Below are 25,687 nucleotides of genomic sequence, written 5' to 3' on the forward strand. Positions count from 1 at the left end.
AAGCAGTCTCCTTTGTAGACTGATTGCACTTCCCCAGTATTCTACCAATAAACTAAAGTCCACTACCTGCTTTACCCATGACTGAGCTTATGTGACCATTCCACTTCATATCCCTACTAACAGTTACATCGACATATTTGTATAAGTTCATCAGAGCCAACTGTTAGTCACATATATTACAGTCATAGGATACATTCCATTAGAACTACTGACAGCCTTGGGAGAGCCAGTCCTGACAAAACTCTACTATCTGGTGAGCAAGATGTACGAGACAGGCGAAATACCCTCAGAGTTCAAGAAGAATATTATAATTCCAATCCCAAAGAAAGCAGGTGTTGACAGATGTGAAAATTACCAAACTATCAGTTCAACAAGTCACAGCTGCAAAATACTAATGCGAATTCTTTACAGACGAATGGAAAAACTGGTAGAAGCCAACCTCAGGGAAGATCAGTTTGGGTTCCGTAGAAATGTCGGAACATGTGAGGCAATACTGACCCTACGACTTATCTTAGAAGAAAGATTAAGGAAAGGCAAGCCAACGTTTCTAGCATTTGTAGACTTAGAGAAAGATTTTGACAATGTTGACTGGAGTACTCTCTTTCAAATTCTGAAGGTGGCAGTGGTAAAATACAGGGAGCGAAAGGCTATTTACAATTTGTACGGAAACCAGATGGCAGTTATAAGAGTCGAGGGACATGAAAGGGAAGCAGTGGTTGGGAAGGGAGTGAGACAGGGTTGTAGCCTCTCCCCGATGTTATTCAATCTGTATATTGAGCAAGCAGTAAAGGAAACAAAAGATAAGTTTGGAGTAGGTATTAAAATCCACGGAGAAGAAATAAAAACTTTGAGGTTCGCCAGTGACATTGTAATTGTGTCAGAGACAGCAAAGGACTTGGAAGAGCAGTTGAACGGAATGGACAGTGTCTTGAAAGGTGGGTATAAGATGAACATCAACAAAAGCAAAACAAGAACAATGGAGTGTAGTCAAATTAAGTTGGGTGATGCTGAGGGAATTAGATTAGGGAATGAGACACTTAAAATAGTAATGGAGTTTTGCTATTTGGGGAGCAAAATAACTGATGATGGTCAAAGTAGAGAGGATATAAAGTGTAGACTGGCAGTTAACATCAAGTATAGATTTAAGTGTCAGGAAGTCGTTTCTGAAAGTATTTGTATGGAGTGTAGCCATGTATGGAAGTGAAACATAGATGATAAATAGTTTAGACAAGAAGAGAATAGAAGCTTTCGAAATGTGGTGCTACAGAAGAATGCTGAAGATTTGATGGGTAGATCACATAAATAATGAGGAGGTATTGAATAGAATTGGGGAGAAGAGGAGTTTGTGGCACAACTTGACCAGAAGAAGGGATTAGTTGGTAGGACATGTTCTGAGGCATCAAATGATCACCAATTTAGTATTGGAGGGCAGCGTGGAGGGTAAAAATCGTAGAGGGAGACCAAGAGATGAATACACTAAGCAGATTCAGAAGGATGTAGGCTGCAGTAGGTACTGGGAGATGAAGAAGCTTGCACAGGATAGAGTAGCATGAAGAGTTGCATCAAACCAGTCTCAGGACTGAAGACTACAACAACAACAACAGGATACTATGTCTTTTGTTCATTTTGTGAAGTGTGCAGTTTTACATTTTTTGACATTTAAAGCAAGCTGCCAATCACTGTACTATTTTGAAATCTTACCAAGGTTAAACTGAATATTTTTACAGCTTCGTTCAGACTGAACTTTATTGTACCTCTGCAAAAAGTCTGTAGTTACTATTAATATTGCCCGTAAGATCATTGATCTATAACATAAACAGTAAGGGACCCAATACACTTCCCAGGAGTACTCCTTAAGTTATTTCCACATCTGTTGATGACTCTCCATCCAAAAAGTCTACGGTGACTCGTTCCATGTCCAAGCAACACTTCTGCACTAATGATCTGCATGATAAGTGTAAATAAATAAAGGACCTACACCCACATACATACTCTGCAAACACCTGTATAGTGTCGAGAATGAAATTTTCACTCTGTAGCAAAGTGTGTGCAGACTTGAAACTTCCTGGAAGAATAAAACTATGTGCCAGACTGAGACTTGAACTCCAGATCTTTGCCTTTTGGGGTTAAGTGCTCTACCAACTGAGCTACCCAAATACGACTCACGGTGTACCCTCACAATTTTACTACCTTCCAAACTTCACAGAAGTTCTTCTGCAGACCTTGCAGGGCTAGCACTACTGGAAGCAAGGATGTGTATAGTGTACGGCAGTGGGTAGTTAGTATGTTATAGGATTTCAAAAAAGCTGTCAGCTTAAGTTCATTTCCAATTTATTTTATAGGCTACCAGTTTCAGTAACACGATACACCATCATCAGGCCCTAAACAACAAATTTACAGCAGCATTAACAAGAATTACATAGAACAACGATACTATCCATTGATACATGAAATCATACTTACCATTATGTGACACTCCTAGTTTTGGCGTTGGTCCAGTCTCCTGTATACCTTGAACACTATTGGTACTTTAACCTAAATAGTGACCATTATTTTACTATCTTATGTGATTTGTATCAATTTTATCCATTATAAGCTGTTTGGTTCCCACAATATTTGACTACTTATTTCTGATTATATGACTGTTAGCTTGCACATTAGACTGAGATATCTACTTAATACATCTTCAATTACAAGATACAGGGCACATCTACCTTGACAGAGATGACTTTGGTTATTGGTATCTGAATAATTTGCAACTTAGACCAAGAATGAGGTCTACATTTGCACAATTTAATCAGACAGTTTTAGTTTTTCATTATTGGGGATACTGTCCTATGTAGCCACTTTGTTTACTTGTTTTGTAATGCATATATGCCTACTTAGATCTCTTCAGTTATATAAATCCTGAGGTATATAGCCTTCCTTCAAATGTGGGCTGGTTGGCACTTTACTTATTTCTGGTTCTTTACTTCATGAGAGTACAGTATACACTACTCTACTGTAATCATCATTCTGATTAAAGGCTTCTGTTTATGTCAGTTTGCCTACGCAAATGGCCAAGTTTTGTAAATATGTCTATTTCGGGACAGTACAAGTATACTTTACTTCACTGTATTTAGTAATGATGTTTGCAACATATCTTACATCTCTTGTGTTATACTGACTTGTCAGTGTGTCACTAGGAAGACTGTCACTGCTAATACGTATGGTTCAGATATATAGGTCATTTTATTCTTTCCGGTCTCTGACACTGATCCTACAGTATTTCCTGGTAATGAATAGGTACCTTGAGCTGCAAACTTATAGTCAGATGATGTTTTCATTTTTGAGATTATACCTATCTATTTTTGGATTTACTATTAGTTTGGTGCCTAAGTTTGTAGCATTTTTGTTTTGTATGTTGGTAATCCAATTGCTGTGGGTGTATTTACCGACTGTCATTTTTCTCGTTCTAAGGAGGATCGTTTTGACATTAGTGACTTCGATGTTCAGGAGGATCTTTGATGTTTGATGAAGATCATCTAAATGCATTAATCCACAATGATCCACATCAGTGTACTTCAGACATGTGACAATTACATTCAGTGGGGAAGGTATGCTCTAAATGACGACCATAAAAATCAGCAGGTGGCCATATGTGCACCTCTGCTTTCTGGACATCAGTTTCCTCATGAACAACACTGACCATTCCATCCTGTACCATTAATGGTGATGAGAAATCGTGTCTTTATGGTAAAATAAGGGGAAAAAAGGAATGGTTGAGCCCAAACAAAGCAGCAGCTCCCTGTACAAAGACCTACATGCATACACAAAAGATAATGTTATACATCTTTTGGAACGGCGACAGTGTGGTGTACTACAAATTGAATTCCCGAGGTGTACCATCACTGCTGACATTTATTGTCAACAGCTTAGATGTTGTGCAGACACAATTTGAGAACAATAACCAGGAAGACTGTGAAGAAATGCTACTCCATGATAATGAGGGAGGAAAAAATTGGTTTGAATCATACCTAAAAAACAGAACACAGGTTGTAGGACTGACATCAACTTACTCCAACCACAAAATAAATTCAGTATCAGAGGCAAAAAATGTAGAAATAGGAGTACCACAAGGCAGCATCCTAGGGCCCATATTGTTCCTTGCCTATATAAACGATTTTCACACCTCAGATGATGCAGCCAAAGTAATATTTGCAGATGATACTAGTGTGATAATAAGTGCACCAAAGCAATTGCTACCAACAACTGCTGATAAAGTACTAAATTACATCCACTCTTGGTTCAATGCAAACAGGTTGACATTCAATGTAAATAAAACAAATTATATGCAGTTTGGGAAAAGATGTCAAAATGTAAATCTCAATCTGGTGTGGGGTGACAAAGCCTTAGACAGAGTGACATCCACAAAATTGCTGGGGATTCATGTGGATGAAAACTTAAATTTTAATGACCATGTAATAAAACTTGCACAGAAACTTAATTCAGCCTGTTTTGCCCTCAGAATTATTGCAAATGTTTGTACCTCAGAGGGTGCCAGAATGGCATATTTCGGCTATATTCAATCTCTTGAAACATACGGAATAATATTTTGGGGTTCCACAACAGGGCGCCTAAAACAAATTTTTTTGTTGCAGGAGAGGGCCATCCGAACAATAACTCACAGTCATCCACAGACACACTGCAAACCCATATTCAAAAAGCTTCGAATACTTACTATACCATCATTATACATATACAAATGTGTATTGTATGTCAGGACCCACATTGCAGATTTTCAGACAAATGCCGACTTTCATAACTACAATACCCGTAATAGCGCAGCACTCCATACTCAGCGAACAAAAATATCGAATACACAAAGCCATGTGAGCCATATCGGTGCACAACTGTACAACGAACTACCAGTCAACATCAGGCAGTTAGAAGATGATGACAAATTTAAAACAGAAGTTAAAAAAAATTCTAGTAGAACAATGTTTTTATTCTATAAATGACTATGTAGGTCAATAAATATTTTTATGATGATATTTATAAAGGCAAAATGGAAAATACTTTATCTGTACCTAATCATTCATTACATTTACATACTTAAAGGACAGCTGTTGTGTGATGTAAATATATATACTTAAGCAGTGTTGTGTATATTAGGTCTTGCCATTTAGGGAGGACAAAACTAAAGCCTTAAGTAAAACAGACTATGCATTTAAAATAACAAGCAGGGATGAATATAGGCTATATTAATTTCATTGTGTTATCATTAACTTCATTGTATTATTTTGTTTTGTACTTTTTTACATATATATTGTTTGTGTCCCATTTCTTTGAAATGGCTTACATGTACCCTTGACAACATCCATACAATATCTATTGTCAACAGATGGATAAATAAAATAAATAAATAAATGGCCACCCGCATTTAGCTAGACTGACAAAAAACACTACATAGGAGCTGGCTTGGGAAGTCATTCCACACTCACCTTATTTACCTGACTTTGTTCCCTCAGATTTTCACTTTTCCACACACTATCAAATAACCTTCTGGAACTTCATTTCCAGATGAAAATGCACTCCAAACATGGCTTGAAGAGTTCTTTGCCTCAGAACCGTGTGATTTCTGCAGCCGTGGAATTGAAAACTTACCCCAGTATTGATAGACTGTCATATATAGTGAAGGAGAATATATTATTGATGACTACAGTCTCTGTTAGGTGTATCTGTCATTTTTATTAAACTTACAGAAAAACAATATGAACTTGCACACCAACCCAATAGTAATGAGCCTAGTCTTCCATCTTGTCTTTCAACTACTTATTTTATTGTCATTTTAAGCTTTTAGTAGCATAATTAGAACATGGAATTGAAAACTTACCCCAGTATTGATAGACTGTCATATATAGTGAAGGAGAATATATTATTGATGACTACAGTCTCTGTTAGGTGTATCTGTCATTTTTATTAAACTTTCAGAAAAACAATATGAACTTGCACACCAACCCAATAGTAATGAGCCTAGTCTTCCATCTTGTCTTTCAACTACTTATTTTATTGTCATTTTAAGCTTTTAGTAGCATAATTAGAACATGGAATTGAAAACTTACCCCAGTATTGATAGACTGTCATATATAGTGAAGGAGAATATATTATTGATGACTACAGTCTCTGTTAGGTGTATCTGTCATTTTTATTAAACTTACAGAAAAACAATATGAACTTGCACACCAACCCAATAGTAATGAGCCTAGTCTTCCATCTTGTCTTTCAACTACTTATTTTATTGTCATTTTAAGCTTTTAGTAGCATAATTAGAACATACACTTTATTAGTAGCTTAACTACTTTTGAAGGCTTCATATTTTTTATACCTACACAATAGACACAGCTTGTGGAACCTGCACATATAGTGGCTTCATATACCAAACCTACTCATCTCTTATTGATTGGTGACAAATATGATTTCATATATTTACAGATAGTAATCTTGTCCTGTGTAATTCTTCTTGTCAGTTCTGTTGTAAATTTGTTGTTTAGGGCCTGAAGATGGAATATTATATTTCCAAAACTGGACACCTATAAACTAAATTGGAGATGCAGTTACAGTTGATGGCTTTTTTTGATATTTGTTACATCCATATCAGCTGCTGTCCTCCCATACAACATAGCAAGAATGGCTGCACTAAGTCAGTTGGGATTTGTTCCTAATCCAATCATACACAGAGTGCACGAAGAATGGCTCCTTAAAAGTCCCCATACACACTGTAATTAGCCTAATCTTGTTTTCATGGTCCCTGTGGGTACATTATACTAGGGGATGAAGAATATCTATAGATTTATTTAGTTAGGCATCTGATGTATTTCAGTTGTATCATTGCATAAAGACACCCATTCAGGATAAGTGTGTTTCCCCATGGTAGTGCCATTTTTCAACAAGATAATGCGCCATGTCACAAGGCGAGGAGTACGATGGAGAGATTCGAGGAACACAGTGGTCAGTTCCAATTGATGTGCTGGGCCCTCAACTTGCCATACACGAACCTGATCGAACACATCTGGGATACGCTTGAGCATGGCGTCAGAGCAAATCTCCCCCCTCCCCTGAATTTATGGGAATCAAGTGACTCGTGTGAGCAGATGTGGTGCCAACTCCCTCCGGCGACCTACCGAGGCTTCACTGATTCCGTACGATGATGCATTAACTGCTGTTATCTGTGCCAAAGCTAGGCATACCGGCTATTAGGTAGATGGTCACAAATGTTCTGGCTGATCAGTGTATACTTGCAGCTCGCCATCTTCATAGGATTCGTACACATTTTATTTTATCTACATTAATTTCATGTGCAGACTCATTCCACGAACATAGAGATCAATTGCTCAATTTAGACCTATGGAACTAAACACGTAAAATAAAAAAATAGGGAAAACTAAACAGATTCAAAGATGGGCCTCAGACGTTTTGCAAATTATGCTGTTATCTAGACCAAAGTACTCACTGAAAAAAAGTTTCACACATATGTAGCCGGACCTTGATATGATTACACAGTGGTGCAAAGAATGGAAACTTATTTTTAATGTACAGAAACGTAAAACTGTATATTTGACAAAACAGGGTAACGCAGTATCCTAATCTCCAGCATGAGTGAGACACAACTGGTATCAGTCAATTCATACAAATGCCTCAGTGTATTAATTTGTAGGGATACGAAATGGAATGATAACATAACACCGAGCATCGATCGGCATCTTTGATTCAAAGGTAAGATACTGGGCGACGTCTACAAAGGAGGCTGCTTACAAATCACCAGTGCACTCCACCTTAGAAATTCACAAAATCAAAATTTGATTTATTGATCCATATTTAAGAATTTTTCATGCAATTGTTGTTGTCTTTTTATACACACTGTATAGTCGCATAATAAGTAACACATTTTGCACTTGTTAAAGTAATATTAACCGATCAGCCACAACATTATGACCATTGACCTACTATCAATACAAACTTGTTCAGGCGATAGCTGTGTCACCTGATGACGAATGACTGCTCCTCAGACACATGCACAGTGCATGTAGTATCAGTGTGCAAGCTGTCTGCGTGTAGAATGGGGAAGGCGCACAATGCAACTGTATTTGACCACACGCAGACTGTGACGGCCCAGAGGCTCGGCACGAGCATTTTGGAAACTGCATGACTTGTCGGGTGTTCAAAGAGTGCTGTGGTGAGTGTTTTCAACACTCAGCAAAACCAAAGTGAAACCACATCCAGATGTCATGGGGTCCCATCATTACAGTTGTCGGACTTCATAGGCTGGGCAGACTGCTAAAACAGGACAGGTGGTGGAACTAACATCAGACTTTAATGCTGGCAGACTACATATGAGTCAAAACACACAGTAGACTGAACACTCCTAATGACGGGCCTCCACAGCTGACAACCCGTGCGTATGTCAATGTTAACAACATGACATCGGCAACTGTGACTGAAACGGGTACGTGCTGGACATTGGCGCAATGGCAGAGCACTGCAAGGGCTGATGAATTCTGATACTTTCTTCATCGTGCTGATAGGAAAGTGTGAATCCATTCTCTTCCAGGAAAACATCACCTCGACACCTGTACTGCGGGACGGAGACAAGCTGGCAGTGGCTCCACTTTGCTCTGGCGAACATTTATGTGGGCATCCGTGGGTAGAGTGTAGCTCATGCAAGGCACTATGATGGCCAAGGAGTATCATACAGAGGTCGCAGACCACGTACGGCCCTCCGTGACGATCGTGTTTCCCGACAGCATGGCATTTTTCAGCAATATAAAACGTCTTGCCACAGTACCAGGAATGTGATGGAGAGGTTTGAGGAACATAGTGGTGCATTCCAATTGATGTGCTGACCCCCACCACAACTCACCACATCTGAAGCTTACCAAACACATCTCGGGTATGATTGAACGTGGTGTCAGGGCTCATCGCCCCCCTCCCCGGAATTTACAGGAATTAGGTGACTAAGGTGTGCAGATGTGGTGCCAACTTCCTCCAGCGACCTACCAGGAACTCACTGCTTCCACACGATGATGCATTGCCGCTGTTATCCGTGACAAAGGTGGATATATCGGCTATTAGGTAGGGGGGCATAATGTTCTGGCTGATATGTGAATATGGTTTAGACTACGCATATGTAATAATCATTGAATATAAATGCATCAGTCAGAATTAAAAAAGGAGAAAAAATATGTCTAACACAATTCACATGATGAGAAAAATATTTTGACAAATACAAATGAGATATGCTTGACATGTGTTGATCACTGAGTATAAACGCATTATGAAAATCAAGCACAACAGTATGACACAATAACCAGTTTAATAAATGCTCAAATAATATAAAGGTCAAATCACACAACAATTTTATTATCTCAGATCATTTTTATTACATATTTTAAAGTCTCTACCGTATAGAAAGCTTTTTGTTCAAGCCACTTTTCTGTAACGTTTCTGAACACATCCAGTGATGCACCGTGGCAATATATTATGAGGGATGTACTGAAAGTAATTTTCATCATTGTTTTTAAAAGAGAAGATGGTACAGTAGGTGATACAAACAAACATCATGTGAATCAATACTCATTACTAGTTCAATGGCAGAAGGGGTATCGGTGCAGAAGGAATGCCTGAGGTTCCCCAGCAAGGTTCAAAAATGGTTCAAATGGCTCTGAGCACTATGGGACTCAACTGCTGTGGTCATAAGTCCCCTAGAACTTAGAACTACTTAAACCTAACTAACCTAAGGACATCACACACACCCATGCCCAAGGCAGGATTCGAACCTGCGACCGTAGCAGTCACACGGTTCCGGACTGCACGCCTAGAACTGCGAGACCACCGCGGCCGGCCCCCAGCAAGGGATCAGCAACATGGCACACTACTACAAACCCTCATCAAACTCAAGTTCACCGTTCAATGAAAGAGACCAGGGCTCCGGCGTGACAGTGGTGTGCTCTTGGACGACAATGCAAAAGCACTCGCAGCAAGGTTCACCCTGGATCAGATTCATCACTTCAGGTGAGAGACATCTGATCACCTGGCCTACAACCCCACTGGTCTTTCAACTGTTCTGTGCATCGAAAGCCTCTCTTGGGACATCACTTCCAAACCGACACTTAGGTGGAGGAGGCTGTGCGATGATTCCTTGCATCTCAGGGCGCATGTCGTACTTAAATATAAAGTCTCACAGTGTGTAGAGGCCTTGGTTTTCCTTGATAAGCACCAAGCAGCTGAGAATAAACAGAGATGCAATTGTTAGTATTTTGAGCTCTTTAAAGTGTTTCCCACATGATATGTGGTTTCTTACTCCAGCAATGCACCTATGGCCTTTTCATGCCAGAGAAAAATTATTTTTGCTGCAGGGGAATTGCCCCATAACAGTACTGCATACACAAGGTGGCTGTGAAAAAAAACCATAATAAAGCATAATAAGAGTTCACCAGTAGCTTGTCAGTCACCCAAGTCCTAAGTTTACTTAGCAGGTAGGTGACTCGAGCTACATAGTTAAATTGAGTTTCCAAAGTTAATTCTGGATCAAGATGAATTCCAAGAATCTTAACGGAGGCACTATAGTTCTAAAAAGAATATTTACAGGTTTAGAGTTGTTAATTTGTAATTCATTTACTCTGAACCATATAATGGATATTAGTTGTCCTGCACTTTTCTGCTTGTGTGTGTCTGAGGCTATATCAACTGTAACAAAGGTGGTGTCATTTGCATATAATATAGACTCATATGGCATCATATTGGGCAAATCATTTACATAAAGTATTAAAAGCAAAGGCCCAAACAGAGAACTTTGTGGGACACCTCACATGACACCCAGGGTGTCTGGTTTCTTTTTGTTGAATTGTACAATTTATTTTATCTCATTCAGACACGATGATAAAGATAGTAATTTACCTTTAAAACCATAAAAGTGAAGCTTTTGCTATAGAATGCTGAGGCTGTCAGAATCAAAAGCTTTACTCAGTCTAGGAGTGTGGCATTTACAGAAAGTTTGGATTTGAATGCAGACAAAGTGAAGGAAACATTTTCCACTGCTTTCACAGGCGATAATTCTGGTCTTAATCCATATTGAGAATCACTAAGAATGTTGTTAACAGACAGATGCTTATGGATTTGGAGTCACATGCAGTATTCTTGCTTTTGATAGAATGGGTATTAGAGAAACTGGCCGATAGTTACTTGGACATGACTTATCTCCTTGCTGGGAAACAACCACTAATAAGTATTAAGTTTACAGGTAAACAGGATGGGTATGCTATTATGTCTCCTATTTTCTTAATAACAAAATCGGATAAATCATAAATGTCTTCTGCTGTTGAGCTCTTAATTTTGCAGCTGATTTCATGATACCACTTACTTAGCATCTTTCCATTCATTTGTAGGACAAATGTGTTCAAAATGTTGTAGGAAAAAGACAGCATCTTTTGGATCCTGATCATATTTATAATTTGATTCAGTTACTGTAGAGGAACTTGCGTCACAAGCATTAACAAAATAGGCATTGAATTCATCTGATGTGATATTAACTTTAAAGTCATCATTTTTATAATCCTTGCTTCTCCCCACTTCAGACTTTACAACATTCAAACCAGTTTACACTTTTTGTGGGACTTACTGATGTAATCTTCATTCACCTTATATTTTGCTAACATGATTTATTTACTCTTTAACTTGATGTAACTAGCATTGTCTGATTCATAATTTTTATATTGGGTAAAGGCTCAGTTTCAGCCACTTCCCCACCTATGGCCACTTTAATGTAATTAGTGTATTTTTAAACTTCTTTTGAATATCAGCCAACCTTACAATAGCTTATTACAAACAATATGAAGTGTGCTATTCAATTAGATATAGATATTCTTTGTTTGTTCTTGTTTGGAGACAAAATTTTGTGAAAATGTCTGTGTTGAACAAGTTGAGTTTCATAGAGTTTTTATTTAAGCAATGCATAATAAGTTTTTCATATTCTACACATTTAAATAAAATACCAGAAGAAATGTAATTGTTGTGAGGTATGATTAAGTATTACAGTTAAATATGGTAAACCAAAAAACATGCCATCACATTTCTGGTTCCCCGTTATACCACACTTGTGGTCATAAGTAGACACAATAATGTTTCCTGTTCTGGTCACTTTTAAAAATATATATAAAACATCTATAATACAGATTTGGTCAGCTAAGTAGGCTAATTTTATTTAAGAAGGCTTATTTAAGATATATGTAGAATGTTTATACCAAGATAGACCTAATCAATAATCTTGCCTGAGCAATTACAACTACAATTAGCATTACAAACACTTGATAGTACTATTGTTTCTATCATTGACATTGGTGTGAGGAAAATGAAATTGTATATTTTGCATTAATATGTGACCTGGCATGTTCCTATTGTAGAATTTCCATGAAAAAAGTTATTACATTTAAAATTAGAAGAGATCTTATAGCATTAAGTGAAACAAACATTATGAATTATCAGGTTAAAATAAGAGAAAACAGCATGTCAAAAAAATTAATTGTATTCTATTTGTAGAGAGGTCGCAGTGGTAATATGGCCTTTTTTTTCTTTTTCTAAAACTCAATCAGAGCTAACACAAGGCTCTTCCCAGAATCAAACCTATGTCAGTTCTCATCCCAGTTACAACTTGAAGGGTGGGAGGAAGAGTGTGCAGAAATGAACATAAACAAAATGTTTGATAAGTTCATAAGAGTATTTAAGCTAAAATTTGACACTGCATTCCATTGGAGTTTCAAGAAAAAAATGTATGGGTGATGAGAGGTATCAAAAAATCCTCTGAAACTCTAAGGCATCTCACATTCATCAATAATAGCCAGACTGACCCAGCCTTTTCAGAATTTTACAAAAATTACAGGAGAACTGATAGAAAGGCATTGCTAGGGGGAAAAAAATGACAAATAGTAAAATGTTACTTAAGACAGAAAACAAAAGTAAAAAAATCTGGAACATTATCAAACAGGAGACAGCAAATGTTGGACAAAAACATCTGGAAACACAGGTTAAAGGCAACGATGTTCAAATCAGCAAGCTAAAGGGACTAGCAACCACAGTGAATGAATACTTCAGGGACATTGCTAAGAAACTGCAAGAGGAATTTTCAGACATATATGTTCTACACCACCAGGACCACTCACCACACTCAATGGTGCTCTTTACAACGACAGAGAAAGAGGTATCACAGGCAATACACCAATTAAACAATAAAAAATCTACAAGGTTAGATTAGATCTCAGTCAGTGCCCTTAAGAGATGTATAAACAACGTAAAACCCCATTGATAGTAATAATTAATGAGTGCCTCAGGTCTGGCTGCTTTCCTGAATACCTTCACAAAGCAAAACAACTAAAACAATCAATTATTGATAAAATTATTTAAATGGATAGAGAAAAAATCTACTTACCAAGTGGCAGCAGAATAAACACATAAAATACTGTTGTGATTTGAGTCTTTCCTTCTCATCCGTACGGTAAGTCTCCCCTGACCCACAGTTCTGGGTGACTTTCCCGAAATCTACCCCCTTTCCTAGACCTCTCCAGTCCTTTTTCTTCATCCGTCTTCCTCCCCCTTCAACCCTTCTACCTGAAGAAGGAGCCTCCGGCTCCAAAATCTTGCAAATCACAACGGTCTTTTATGTGTGTTCTGCCACAGCTTGGTGAGTACATTTTTTCTCTATCCATTTGTATAATTTAATCAAGCAAAAGTAATACTAATACTAAAAAATGGTGATGCAGAAAGAAAGCACAGAACCATGGATTAATTTCTTTGTTATTTTGCATTTCCAAAACAATAGAAACCACAAGGAAAAATAGACTAATGAATTATGTGAGTAAATACAACCTTCTCTACAATGAACAATATGGTTTCAGGTGCACGAGAAGTACACTGTCACTAGACATGGGCAAGAATGCAACAAGCATTTTTTTTAAATTTTTTTATCTATCAAAGGCAAAGCAATTGACACAGCTGACCACAGAATTTTTTTACACAAACTAGAACTATTAGGAATAAGGGGTATCGCCAAAAAATTGGTTTAAGTCACATTTGGAAAACTGGGTGCAAAGAGTTAAAATCTCATATATTTCTAAAAGATCGGTAGTAAAACACTTACCAGATTCGAAATGGTAATGTTTTGGTGAATAAGTGCTGGGGAACATACAGACTATTTTCAAGATAGTCAAAAGAGCTATTGGAATAGTAGTCACAGGGCACACTAGAAATTTCGTTTCCATGTGAATATGTCTATCACAACATGAGGTATATCACAAAAAATCTTAATCTATACATCACAAATAGCACAATACATACCACGGAACCAAATCCAGACATTATTTACAAAAACTCAAATTAGTGTGTTATACCATGAAATAAAACTGTACAACAGACTGTCAAAAGAAATAAAGGATGTAAATGATCCCTACACTTTTAGCCAAATGCAAAAACAAAATTTACCAAATATCAGCTATTACACTGAAAATGAATATTAAAATAACTATAGATAATAACATAATGTTCATGAATATTGTAATATATAACAATTTTATGACATAATTAGAAAAGTAGGACTAAGCATAGGAGCTATAATTACTCTAAGAAACATGTTTATTTTAATAAGAAAAAGTGTTCAAACATTTGTTGGCATACTTCCAATATGTATTGTTTTATGGATGAATAAATCACTCAATTAATCAATCTTAATCCTCGTAAAAGAGAAAAATATACATCACAAATTATGAAAATATAACTTTTTTTTTTGCTCAGGGTCAGCTAAGGAAATTTCAGTATTCTTCATGAAAAGTTAAAAATGCACTAGAGGCTATTGTTGAAGGAATGAAAGTTGCTACTGCAAGCAAGTGAATAATACTCCAACAACATTAAGAGATAAAATTTCTAAGCTATCTCCACAAGCTGTGGCTCACAGTTCATCTTAGGAGAAAAAAAATGGACTTGGATCTAGGTTGTTCCAACATGGGATTTAGAGTTACTAAGACAATTCTCTATGTAAATGTGCAAAACGTTATTGAAAAAGACAGATTTCTGAAGTTCTAAGGCTGCATTGCAAACAAACAGCCTGGAAAAGTGTGATATCATGGCTTTCTTAAGAGAGACAAAGTTTTGTCACAAAAAGATGCTGAATGTTAATGGAGCCAGATCATCTGTTACAAGGGGAAAAAATGAACTGGCGAGGAAATACCTAAAACTCTACTGACAACGACATGTTAAATTACCGTACAGAGATTTTAATGTGGATGAAACTTTCTTCTGGATTCTAAAGGGAAATTAATCATAGATTGTTTCTGTGCCAAACATTACAACACTTTTTGTTGATTGTTTTTCTGTTCCATTCAATTACTGTCACATTTATTTACTTTATGCATGTTTGTTTTATTATGTGCTTGTATATAGAACAAAGTATGAAAAATGAAATGAAGTCCCATGCTTCTTTACAGAGTGTAGGGGAACGATGCGGGAAACCCACACCGCCTTACTAGGCAAGGTCCTAATGGAGGTGGTTTGCCGTTGCCTTCCTCCGACCATAATGGGGATGAATGATGATGATGAAGACGACACAACAACACCCAGTCATCTCGAGGCAGGAAAAATCCCTGACCCCGCCGGGAATCGAACCCGGGACCCCGTGCTCGGGAAGCGAGAACGCTACCGCGAGACCACGAAGGGCGGACAAACAACAAAGTACTTCCTAGCAAATTGGTTCTACAATTATTTAAAGCCCCAGTTTTATTATAATATGAAGTGACCAAAAGTGAGGAAATGATACATATGATTTTTTTTTAAAGAAATGTGTAAACTTTTTTCCTGTAGTAAACATATAGCCTACATTGAATTGTCCTTAAGATGACCATAAGTGGTGCCTTGACCCATTATCATAGTAAATCATAACTAACGTTCTAAGCCTCTGCAGAGTGGGTGTGAACCAGTTAGGGATGAATGTAGAGTCAAGTATGGGACTCATATCACATGCGACAAAGAAGTAATATTGAATGTGTACAAAGAAAGGGAGCTTCAATGGTCACATGTCTGTCTGACCCACAGGAAGAGAGTCCTGGAAATGCTGGAAGCTCTGAATTGGCAGATTATTGAAGAGTACCTACTTAAAAAGTTCTAAGGACCGCTCTCGAGGAAACATGAAGATGACATTAGCATAAATGCAGCATGTACAGATGCATTTAAACAGTCATTCTAGCCATGCCCCATAACTGAAGATTGAATGCATATCTCCAAAGTAGGCTACTTTAGGCATGAAATACTGCACTCTGCTGCAGGGATTCACAGCGCATGACATGAATAAAATGGAAAGAAACATAAAATATGATATAATGGGAAATACCCTCTGCCATGCACTTCACAGCAGTTTCCGGAATATGGATTTAAATGCACGTATAAACTCATTACAGGGTTGAGATTAAGAGCACAAAAGACAAGAGAATGAAATGGAATGAGAGAATGGGGGCATTTGGAAGAAAACATGCCAAAAAAGTCATCCAGGAACCTAAAGAGTCAAGATGGTAGGAGGTGAACATTTATCTGTTTAATATAACTGACAAAAAGACAGATTTTTTCAGAGGAGCAGCACTCTCATTAAAAATACTGAGGGTAACAAACAGCTTACTGGTACAGCAGAAGGGACTAACAGGGGATATTGAGTGTATACAGAGAAGGTTGGCACGAATGGTCATAGGTTTGTTTAATCTGTGGGAGGACATCACAGAGATACTGAAGGAACTGAACTGGAAGACTCCTGAAGATAGACATAATCTATCCTGAGAAAGTCTGTCAACAAAGTTTCAAGAACTGGCTTTAAATGATTACTCTAGGAATATACTACAACACCCCCCCCCCCCCCCCCCCCCCCCCAATGAATTGCTCACACAGGGATCATGAGGGCAAGATTAGAATAATTAGTGCATGTACAGAGGCGTTCAATGAACCATTCTTCCCACCTCCATATGTGAATGGAACAGGAAGAAATACTAACAATTGGTACAATGGGACGTAACCTCTGCCATGCACCTCACAGCGGCTTGCAGACTATAGGCATAGATGTTGAATGATAGTCAATTGCTAATGCAGTTTTAGCAATGGTGTTACTTTCATAATTATAGACCCTGACTCATCCAGGTTTATGTGAATCACCATGTGGGCCATTTTAATATTTAATCATTCATGTCCTTCCAATTACAGGCATATGTTTATGCTAATGAAGCCTCATCTGTCTTATGGAAGCTCAGGACTCCAAGACAGTTATGCACAGCAAGTGACTGAAGTTTTTACAACATACTCCTAAAATTCCGATCTCGAACAACCTTGCAAATTTTCTTGATATCTTTATGTTTCCATGATACAGGGGTTGAACGTTACCCTACTACATGTAAAATATGGGTGGAAACACAGATTATAAAGTGATATAACACAAAGAAATATGCTCTAAAGTGTTTCCATTATTATCTGGAAATTCCATGCTGTAGTACTGAAGCACATGTGAAATTTTTTGTACATAAAATATGGTCTGAGGTGCAAAATTAGATTTGTGTTATTTCAGTTTCACATAAGTAAACTACCTGAATTTTACTGACCAATACGTTTCTTTTCGTATGAGTTACAGGCCCTGCTGCAGTAGGCAAAAGAAGGAAACCAGCAGAAAAATGCTTCTATCAGAGAACAAAAAGTGTGAATGTGTTCCTTTTGATTTAAAAGACTGACTGAAAAGTGGGATATTAGCTGCCTTATTCTACCTACCTCAGTACATTTAAAAATTTTCGCAAGCAAATGTATTTGCACTTTTTTATGCAGAATGAGAAGAGGACAATGGCAGTGGTAAAGAGACAGAAAAGTAATAAATACTGGAAGATGTGGATGATGGCAGTGTTATAGAAAGAGCAAAAGAGACAATGACAGTTCGAGAGAAAGAGGGGGACACAGTGGCAGTGGAACATAGCTGTCAGTGACAGAATAGTGTTGGGAAAAGAGTGAAGGAGAAGTGATCCACAAAACTACCATCCAATATCCCTGACACTGACTTGTTGTAGAATCTTAGAATATATCCTGAGCTCAAATATAATGAGGTACATAGAACAGAATGACCTCCTTAATGCCAATCAGCACTGATTTCAAAATGTCGATCATATGAAACCCAACTCGCACTTTTCTCACATGACACACTGAAAGCTTTGGACCAAGGCAACCAGATAGATGCAGTACTTCTTGATTTCTGAAAAGCATTTGACTCCGTACTGCACCTACACTTATTGTCAAAAGTACAATCGTATGAGGTATCAAGTGAAATTTGTGACTGGACCGAGGACTTTTTCGTAGGGAGGATGTCACATGTTATATTGGATGGAGATTCATCGTCAGATGCAGAAGTAACTTCGGGTGTGCCCCAGGGAAGTACGCTGGGACACTTGCTGTTCATGTTGTAAATTAATGACCTTGCAGACAATATTAATAGTAAAACCAGGCATTTTGCAGATGGTGCAGTTATCTATAATGAAGTACTATGGGAAAGAAGCTGCATAATATTCAGCCACATCTTGGTAAGACTTTAGTGTGGTGGAGAGATTAGGAACTTGCTCTAAATGTTCAGAAATGTATAACTGTGCACTTCACAAAATAAAAAGAAAAATGCTGTATTCTATAACAGCAACGAGTCACTATTGGAATTGGCCAACTCATACAAACACTTGGATGTAATACCTTGTAGGTATATGAAATGGAATGATCATAGTGGTTCAGTTGTGGGTAAAGTAAATGGTAGACATCGGTTTGTACAATTAGTCTACAAAGGTGATTGCTTAAAATCACTTGTGTGACCGATTCTAAAATATTGTTCACGTGTGTGGGACTAACAGCCGATATTGAACATATAAAAAGTAGGGCAGCACAAATGGTCACAGGTTTGTTTAATCCATGACAAAGTGTCACAGAGATACTGAAGGAGCTAAACTTGAAGACTCTTGAAGATGGACGTAAACTATTCTGAGCAACTCTGTTAAAAAAGTTTCAAGATCTGGCTTTAAATGATTACTCTAGGAATATACTACAAGTCCCCATGTATCGCTCACATATGGACTGTGAGGATAAGATTAGAATAATTACTGCTTGCACAGAGGCATTCAGACAATCATTCTTCTCATGCTTCACATGAGAATGGAATAGGATGAAACCCTAATAACTTGTACAATGGGATGTATCCTCTGCCATGCACCTCACAGTGGGTTGCAGAATATACATGTAGATGTAGAATGCCAGGGGTGGGGGAATAGAGAGAAAGTGATAGTGAAAGATAGAGTATATGACCATAACAATGAGGAAGAGAGAGATAGTGACAGAGAAGGGGCAGCATCAGTATGAAGGAAGGAATGAACAGTGAGAGAGAGCAAGAGAGAAGCAGTGACAGTGAGAGGGTATGGTAGCAGTAGGACTGAATGGAGGAAATTGTGGCTGTGACACAGAAGACAATGACAGAGAGATAATGACAATGAGTTGGGCTGAATGAATGAGTGAGTGAGAAAGAGCAACTGCGAGTGGACAGGTGCTGGTATGAGTGACATGAGCGATGGACTAGCAGGTGTGAGCAAGTTACAGTTAGGGGAGCTTGTAAGTTAGAGGGGAGTTGTGTGTTAAAACAAGTGTGAATATGTTTGCTTAAAAAAATTGTGAAAATTTTTAAAGATGCTGAGGAAGGTAGAATAAGGCAACTGAGACCCCAATTTTCAGTCAGTCTTCTAAATAAACAGGAACATATTCACATTTTTTGAGCTACAATAGAAGCATTTCTTTACTGGTATGGATATGATGCTATATTATTGCTCACGAAACAGAAGAGACATGGGACAGTTGACACGTAATTAACCAGGCTGCAATACCTCAACATTAAGCAGTTCATTGTCCATTGCCCACTATCTCTCAATTATTGTGCAGTGATATATCTTCCTACATATATTATATTCACCCTGTATTTTCCACTGACAGACATTATTAGAATATTCCATTAACAGATTATGAAAATGGTGAAATTCTACCGAATTTCTTTCCAGTATTGAAATGTTAACTTTCACTGGGAGCTCTGCACGTGCCTGCTGCAAACCAGGTTGGCTTAGAGGCAAATGGGCATCAAACCAATTAAAAAATACTGCAGTCAATTCCCACACTGTAGCAATTTTCCCAATGTTTGTTGAACTGGCACCAGCTATATAAAGTCAAGGATGTAGGCTATCACTTCCAACAGTGATGCCTAGTAGAAGCAATGTGGTGTTAAAACTAAAATTTGGGCTCATGACGCCTTTACATTACTGTATAGCACATTCCACTTTGTCTTTTAATGTACGAGTCTATTTTACATACAAGAAAATTTTTATTAATCCCTTCAAAAATTTCTCTCTGAACTTACAAAGAATTAAAAACATACGACAAAAGACGAATTTTATGAATAGACAATAATTTCTGGTGTTCGGTTTCTTTCTGAATAAATTTAAATCATATTTTTACTAGGCTTTACCAGTTTTGGCAAATTGTCACCTTCAGAAGCTTAGTATTGGTTTAGCAGATGTCAGTATCTTCTTAATGCTATAAGTCCAGAAATGTACAGATGGTATGTGATTACTGACTGGCAATTTACAGTAAGCAAATTACATCTACGTTAATGTCAAGTTGTTTTAATCACAAATTATTAAACCTGTCGAAGGTCATCAGTGAACTTACTACTGATTTTAGCTGTGCTTGCTGTACTTACTTTATCACTAACGAAGTGTCAGTGGTTGAAATTAATGTGTAATCCAACTCTTATTTACTCTGAAGGGCGCTGCATTGACATGATTTGCTGCTTACTTACCATTCTTCCCAAAAGCACAGTTTGCTATTTATATAAAGGGGCCTGGGAGGTTAAAATTACATGTCAGAAAAATAGTACCGTATTTATACAATATAGTAAATCATACAGCTAATTTTCACCCGGTACGTCTACATGACGGAATTTCACCATGAGCAACAACTGAGTGTAATGAGTGGCATGTTGCAACTTTTGACGTAGTATTTGTAATTTCCAAGCTCTTAAATGTGTTTTTTCTGGATATAGGCTCGCTTTTGCACTATAAGTTTTGGTTTTTCTTGACTTTCTCCTTTCGTCATTGTTTATTATGTTGCATAATAACCGGCTCGAAGACACTTCTGCTTTCTTTTCCCGGCTGTGATGTAGGAGCAATGAGCTTATGAGCATGTGTTGGCGGAAGTCGCGCACTTCATATCGGTAGTATCAGCGATATTGAATATAATATTCACATAGTGTAGGTTCTGACCGAATACATCTATACCATTTATTAAATCAATGTTTAACTGAAGACAATAATTTATTGAATGATCTCTAATGGTTCTGTCTTCCACACCTAACTTCATTCACTTATATTTTCAACAAGAAACATTTTTTAGGCTGTGGTGTGCAATATCTCTATCGAACGTCTCTGGACTGCATTCGCACGTAATGGACGCCTGTATTCGGTGCAGGAAGTAAAAGATTGACGTAATTAAACTCTTGATAGTTGTGCTTCGTTGGGCAGCCGCCCCCCCTCATATTATAGTATTTGTTGTGCTTTTTAATACACATTTAGGATTAGGAATTCTGAGACAGCATCCACGGAGTGTCCACACGCAACACACTGTTGCGAAATACTATTAGGTAAAATAGTCGTAGAGCCTGTGTAAAAATGACATACATATATTTTATTAACCAAGGCGTTCTCACATGAGTTTTTCGCACGCTTCACTGTTGCCTCGGAGGATTATACCCATATTGTTCATTTAATCACCATAACAAATAGTGTATCAGGCGCAGTGATATTGAATATAAAGGCGTGTGTATTACCGTCATTGGCATAGGTTTTCTTTATGCGGACGATGCTGTCGCAGGACAAAGTAACACATTACAGCCCACGTTACGCGATGAAATACGCTGCCGTTGTTTTAGGCGCAGTTCTTGGACTAACACTGTGATCAATACAGCTCGTGTCCAAACTAGTTAGCCTAACAAGAGGCGTGACGTACTTTGGTTTGTAATTTTAGACACAGTGTATGACACTTCCAAAAAAATTAAAGAAAGCCATTTGAAAAATAATAAAGAAATATAGAGGCAAACATAGCTTCGTAGAAAAATTGCGAATTTCCTTTTTACGTTAAGTGTTGGTATAGCCATTCCGCCTAATAAAAACAAACATCGAAATATCCATGTGCAGTAAAAAAAAAATCGTAATCTGTCAATTAGTATGACCCCGGGAAAGTCTACGGTTCTGTTTATCGCTTTGGTAGCTTGATTTATGTATTTCGAGTAAATGCCTTCTTCCTTTGAAACATAACTGGGAAATTTATCAGGTGCGTTATTTGTTACCTTGGTTAGGCCTAAGCTTAATAGTGCAAAGAAAGTTGTTAATTAGCAGTAATTTGAATTCGCAATTACAATAGTGGGGGAATAATATTGTGGAGGATAAAGTTTCCTGTTGATTGAAAGTTTCATAGCTTGTATGTGTGTGTGAATTAGGGCAGTATTATTGTGTGAGCAGTAAATCATCTGCAGAGATAATCATCTTGCAGCCTGTAGCAAGGAAGCTTCAGACCAGAAGAATAGGACTGAAGGACATTCAGCAATAGGAGATCATAAATTTGTTGCACTGGAGGAAGATCACATAATCACTGCACTGGACGAAGACGAAACGGATTCAGCACTGGAGGAAGATCAAAGCAGCCACCACATAGGAGGAAGACCAAAGCAGCTGACTACGCTGCCGAAAACACAGCACAGTCGTTTCAAGAGACCTGCCAACAGAATGTCCCTAGCACTTAAGTCTGGAGGAGGTAGTAGAGGTGGGCCCTCATCCTCTGGGGGGGCTGGGGCGAGTTCATCAGCAGCTACGCTATCTGCAGACTTAGCTTCCCTGTTTGAGTGCCCAGTCTGCTTTGACTATGTACTGCCTCCCATCCTGCAGTGCCAGTCGGGTCACCTGGTTTGTTCCCAATGTCGCCCGAAACTCACTTGCTGCCCCACATGCCGTGGCCCACTTGGCAACATCCGCAATCTTGCAATGGAAAAGGTAAATATGGTTTAAACATTGATTATACTATACTGTTTCCAATTGGACTTATTTTTTGTCCTCTTCAGCCAGAACACTTGTTATGAATGTATGTACCATATTTTTTACTGGTCCCCTTGTGGGCAAAAGCAACTTACACGAAACGATTAGGTGTGTGGATGTCTGCATGCATGCATTCGTGCAATTTGCTATCCTTACCTATTAAGTTTATTTTAAAAAGCATGAGTATCCCCACAATGTAGATGCATGATATGAAGGTGAAATACTAGATGTGGACATGTCCCACGAGTTTGTTTGTAGGGCTGTCAGATGATTTGAATGTATTTGTTACTCACTGCAGTCTTTAATGACTAGCATGGATAAAGCACAGCTGTTTGCAGTGATCACTTATCCTGACTATCAGACTTCTTATGTTCACTGAACAATTTATATTTCAGATGTCACATTTAGCATATTTTACAGAATGTACTTCTAGGTTTTTTGTTTCTTTGGTTTGGTCTAGAGTACACAAAATTTTATTTCTTGTGAATAATAAGTTACTGAGGTTTGTAACTAATTGCACGTAAAAATTGCATTAGTTTTTGAATAGTCCTGGTGTGTAAAACATAACTGGGATTAATACTTGGGAATTAAGTATGTATGTTCAGGATCTGCCAAGTACACTTAACTTAATAGTGGCTTTCTAGCATATGCATTTTCAATGGTGGCAATAAGAAGAAGTAGTTGTTATTTTACTATTATCTCCATTGTTGTAATCCACAAGGTTTGAAATTAGTGTCCTCAAGAAGACTTAATGAAATTTGTTTAGTTTGCTGATGATACAAACATACCAATAAATTGCAAATCAAGTGTAGTCTTAGAATGATCGGCTAAAAAAATATTTGTGGACATTAATCACTGGTTCCTAGCCAATTCTTTGCCACTAAACTGTGTAAAAACACACTACATGCACTTCAGAACTTGTAAGGGGTGTCCCATGAGTATATGCCCAACACACGCTGATAAGCAGTGTTAAATTCTTGGGATTACAGCTTGATAATAAATTCAACTGGGAGCAGCTCACCGCAGAACTCCTGAAGCGTCTTAACTAATCTCTGTTTGCAATGTGAATTGCCAGACATAGAGGGGGTCGACAGAAGTGTCCGATCCCACGCATCGGCTTTGACCCGTGACGTAAGGGTGTTGTCGTGTGTGACGTCATGATGGCGCGGAATTTGGTTTGTGAGTGTGGCGTGTTTGTAGATGTCGTGTTGTGGTTTGTTGTGCTCTCTGTTGGTATGTTCCGGGTTTTCGTTTGTGTGGTGTAATGGAATCAGTTTGCTTTTGCTCATTATCCAGAACTGTTAGTGTCGGCTGTGTTTGTAGTGGAATTCGTTTCAGTGAGTTAACGATTTTGTGTGAAGGTTAATTTAGTGTTGTTCGCTGTACGTCGTGTGGTAATATTAGTAAAATTAATCAGTTGTTGTTTTTGTTCAGAAATGGATATGACGGATAAAATTAACAGTGCGCAGGTCAAGGGAAGTGTTCGATCCCAATGTGTGGCTGTGTATGTTGGTATTGGTATCGGGAGATGTTTCTGAGCTATATAGGCCAAGGGAAGTATTTGATCCTAATTTATGGGATCGGGAGCTGTTGTTGTGCTATGTAGGTCAAGGGAAGTGTCTGATTCCAGATGATATTGTGTTTAGTGGTATTTGGAAAGTTTTGTGATGACGTTTTCTTTTCGTCTTGTGTGGTTTTGTATGGGGGTGAGTGTCTAAATTTGTTTATATTTGTGTGTTTGGTTTTCGATGATTTTCGTCCTCATAATGTGTACGTAACGACTTTATATGTGCCATATTGGAATCGTGGTTTATGGTCGTTTCCGCCATATTTGTGACGTCATGGGTTAAAGCAGATGGGCGGGATCGGACGCTTCCCATGGGGGATATGAAAATGATAAAGCTGGCATAGTATGCTTACTTTCATTCCATAATGTCATATGGGATTATTTTTTTAGGGTAATTCATCAAGCCAAGCTAAAGTTTTCTGGGTACAAAAGTGTGTAATAAGACTTATATGTGGTGTGAACGCAAGAACATCCTGCAGAAGCCTGTTTAGGTAACTGGGGTTACTAACTACCACTTCCCAATATATTTGTTCCTTAATGAAATTTGTCATTATAAATATATCACTTTTTCAAACCAACAGTTCAGCTCATGGAATCAATACTAGAAATAAGAATAATCTTCACAAAGATTTTATGTCACTTACTCTTGTACAAAAAGGTGTGCATTATTCAGGAACACACATTTTCAAGAACTTGCCATCAGCCATTAAAAGCTTAACAAGCAATGAAATTCAGTTTAAGAGAAGACTAAAGGATTTATTGGTGGCCAACTCCTCCTACTCCCTTGATGATTTTCTCAGTATAACCAACTGAATGTGTTCATTGTAAATAAATATTGTAGTAGCTCTATTATATGTTTATTACTTTATAAATAAAAGATTTTTTTAATTTTAAGTTCAGTGTATTAATGTGATTTTAGTAAATA

At 37.8% G+C, this 25,687-nt stretch overlaps 2 protein-coding genes across 2 annotated transcripts in view; both read left to right on the plus strand.

Moving 5' to 3' along the window:
* Positions 1-21,541: 21,541 nt before the first annotated feature.
* Positions 21,542-25,687, plus strand: part of LOC126427210 (serine/arginine repetitive matrix protein 2-like) — a 328,833-nt gene continuing 324,687 nt past the window's right edge. The window contains exon 1 of the mRNA XM_050089442.1: positions 21,542-21,748. The gene's annotated coding sequence lies outside the window, so the exon portion shown is untranslated. The remainder of the gene's footprint in view (positions 21,749-25,687) is intronic.
* The window catches only part of LOC126427211 (E3 ubiquitin-protein ligase SIAH1-like), a 68,311-nt gene continuing 64,365 nt past the window's right edge, over positions 21,742-25,687 (plus strand). The window contains exon 1 of the mRNA XM_050089445.1: positions 21,742-23,153. Within this exon, the coding sequence (XP_049945402.1) occupies positions 22,890-23,153 (264 nt within the window). The 5' untranslated portion in view covers positions 21,742-22,889. The remainder of the gene's footprint in view (positions 23,154-25,687) is intronic.

Source organism: Schistocerca serialis, chromosome 11 (assembly GCF_023864345.2).
Source record: "Schistocerca serialis cubense isolate TAMUIC-IGC-003099 chromosome 11, iqSchSeri2.2, whole genome shotgun sequence".
Taxonomy (NCBI): Eukaryota; Metazoa; Arthropoda; class Insecta; order Orthoptera; family Acrididae; genus Schistocerca; species Schistocerca serialis.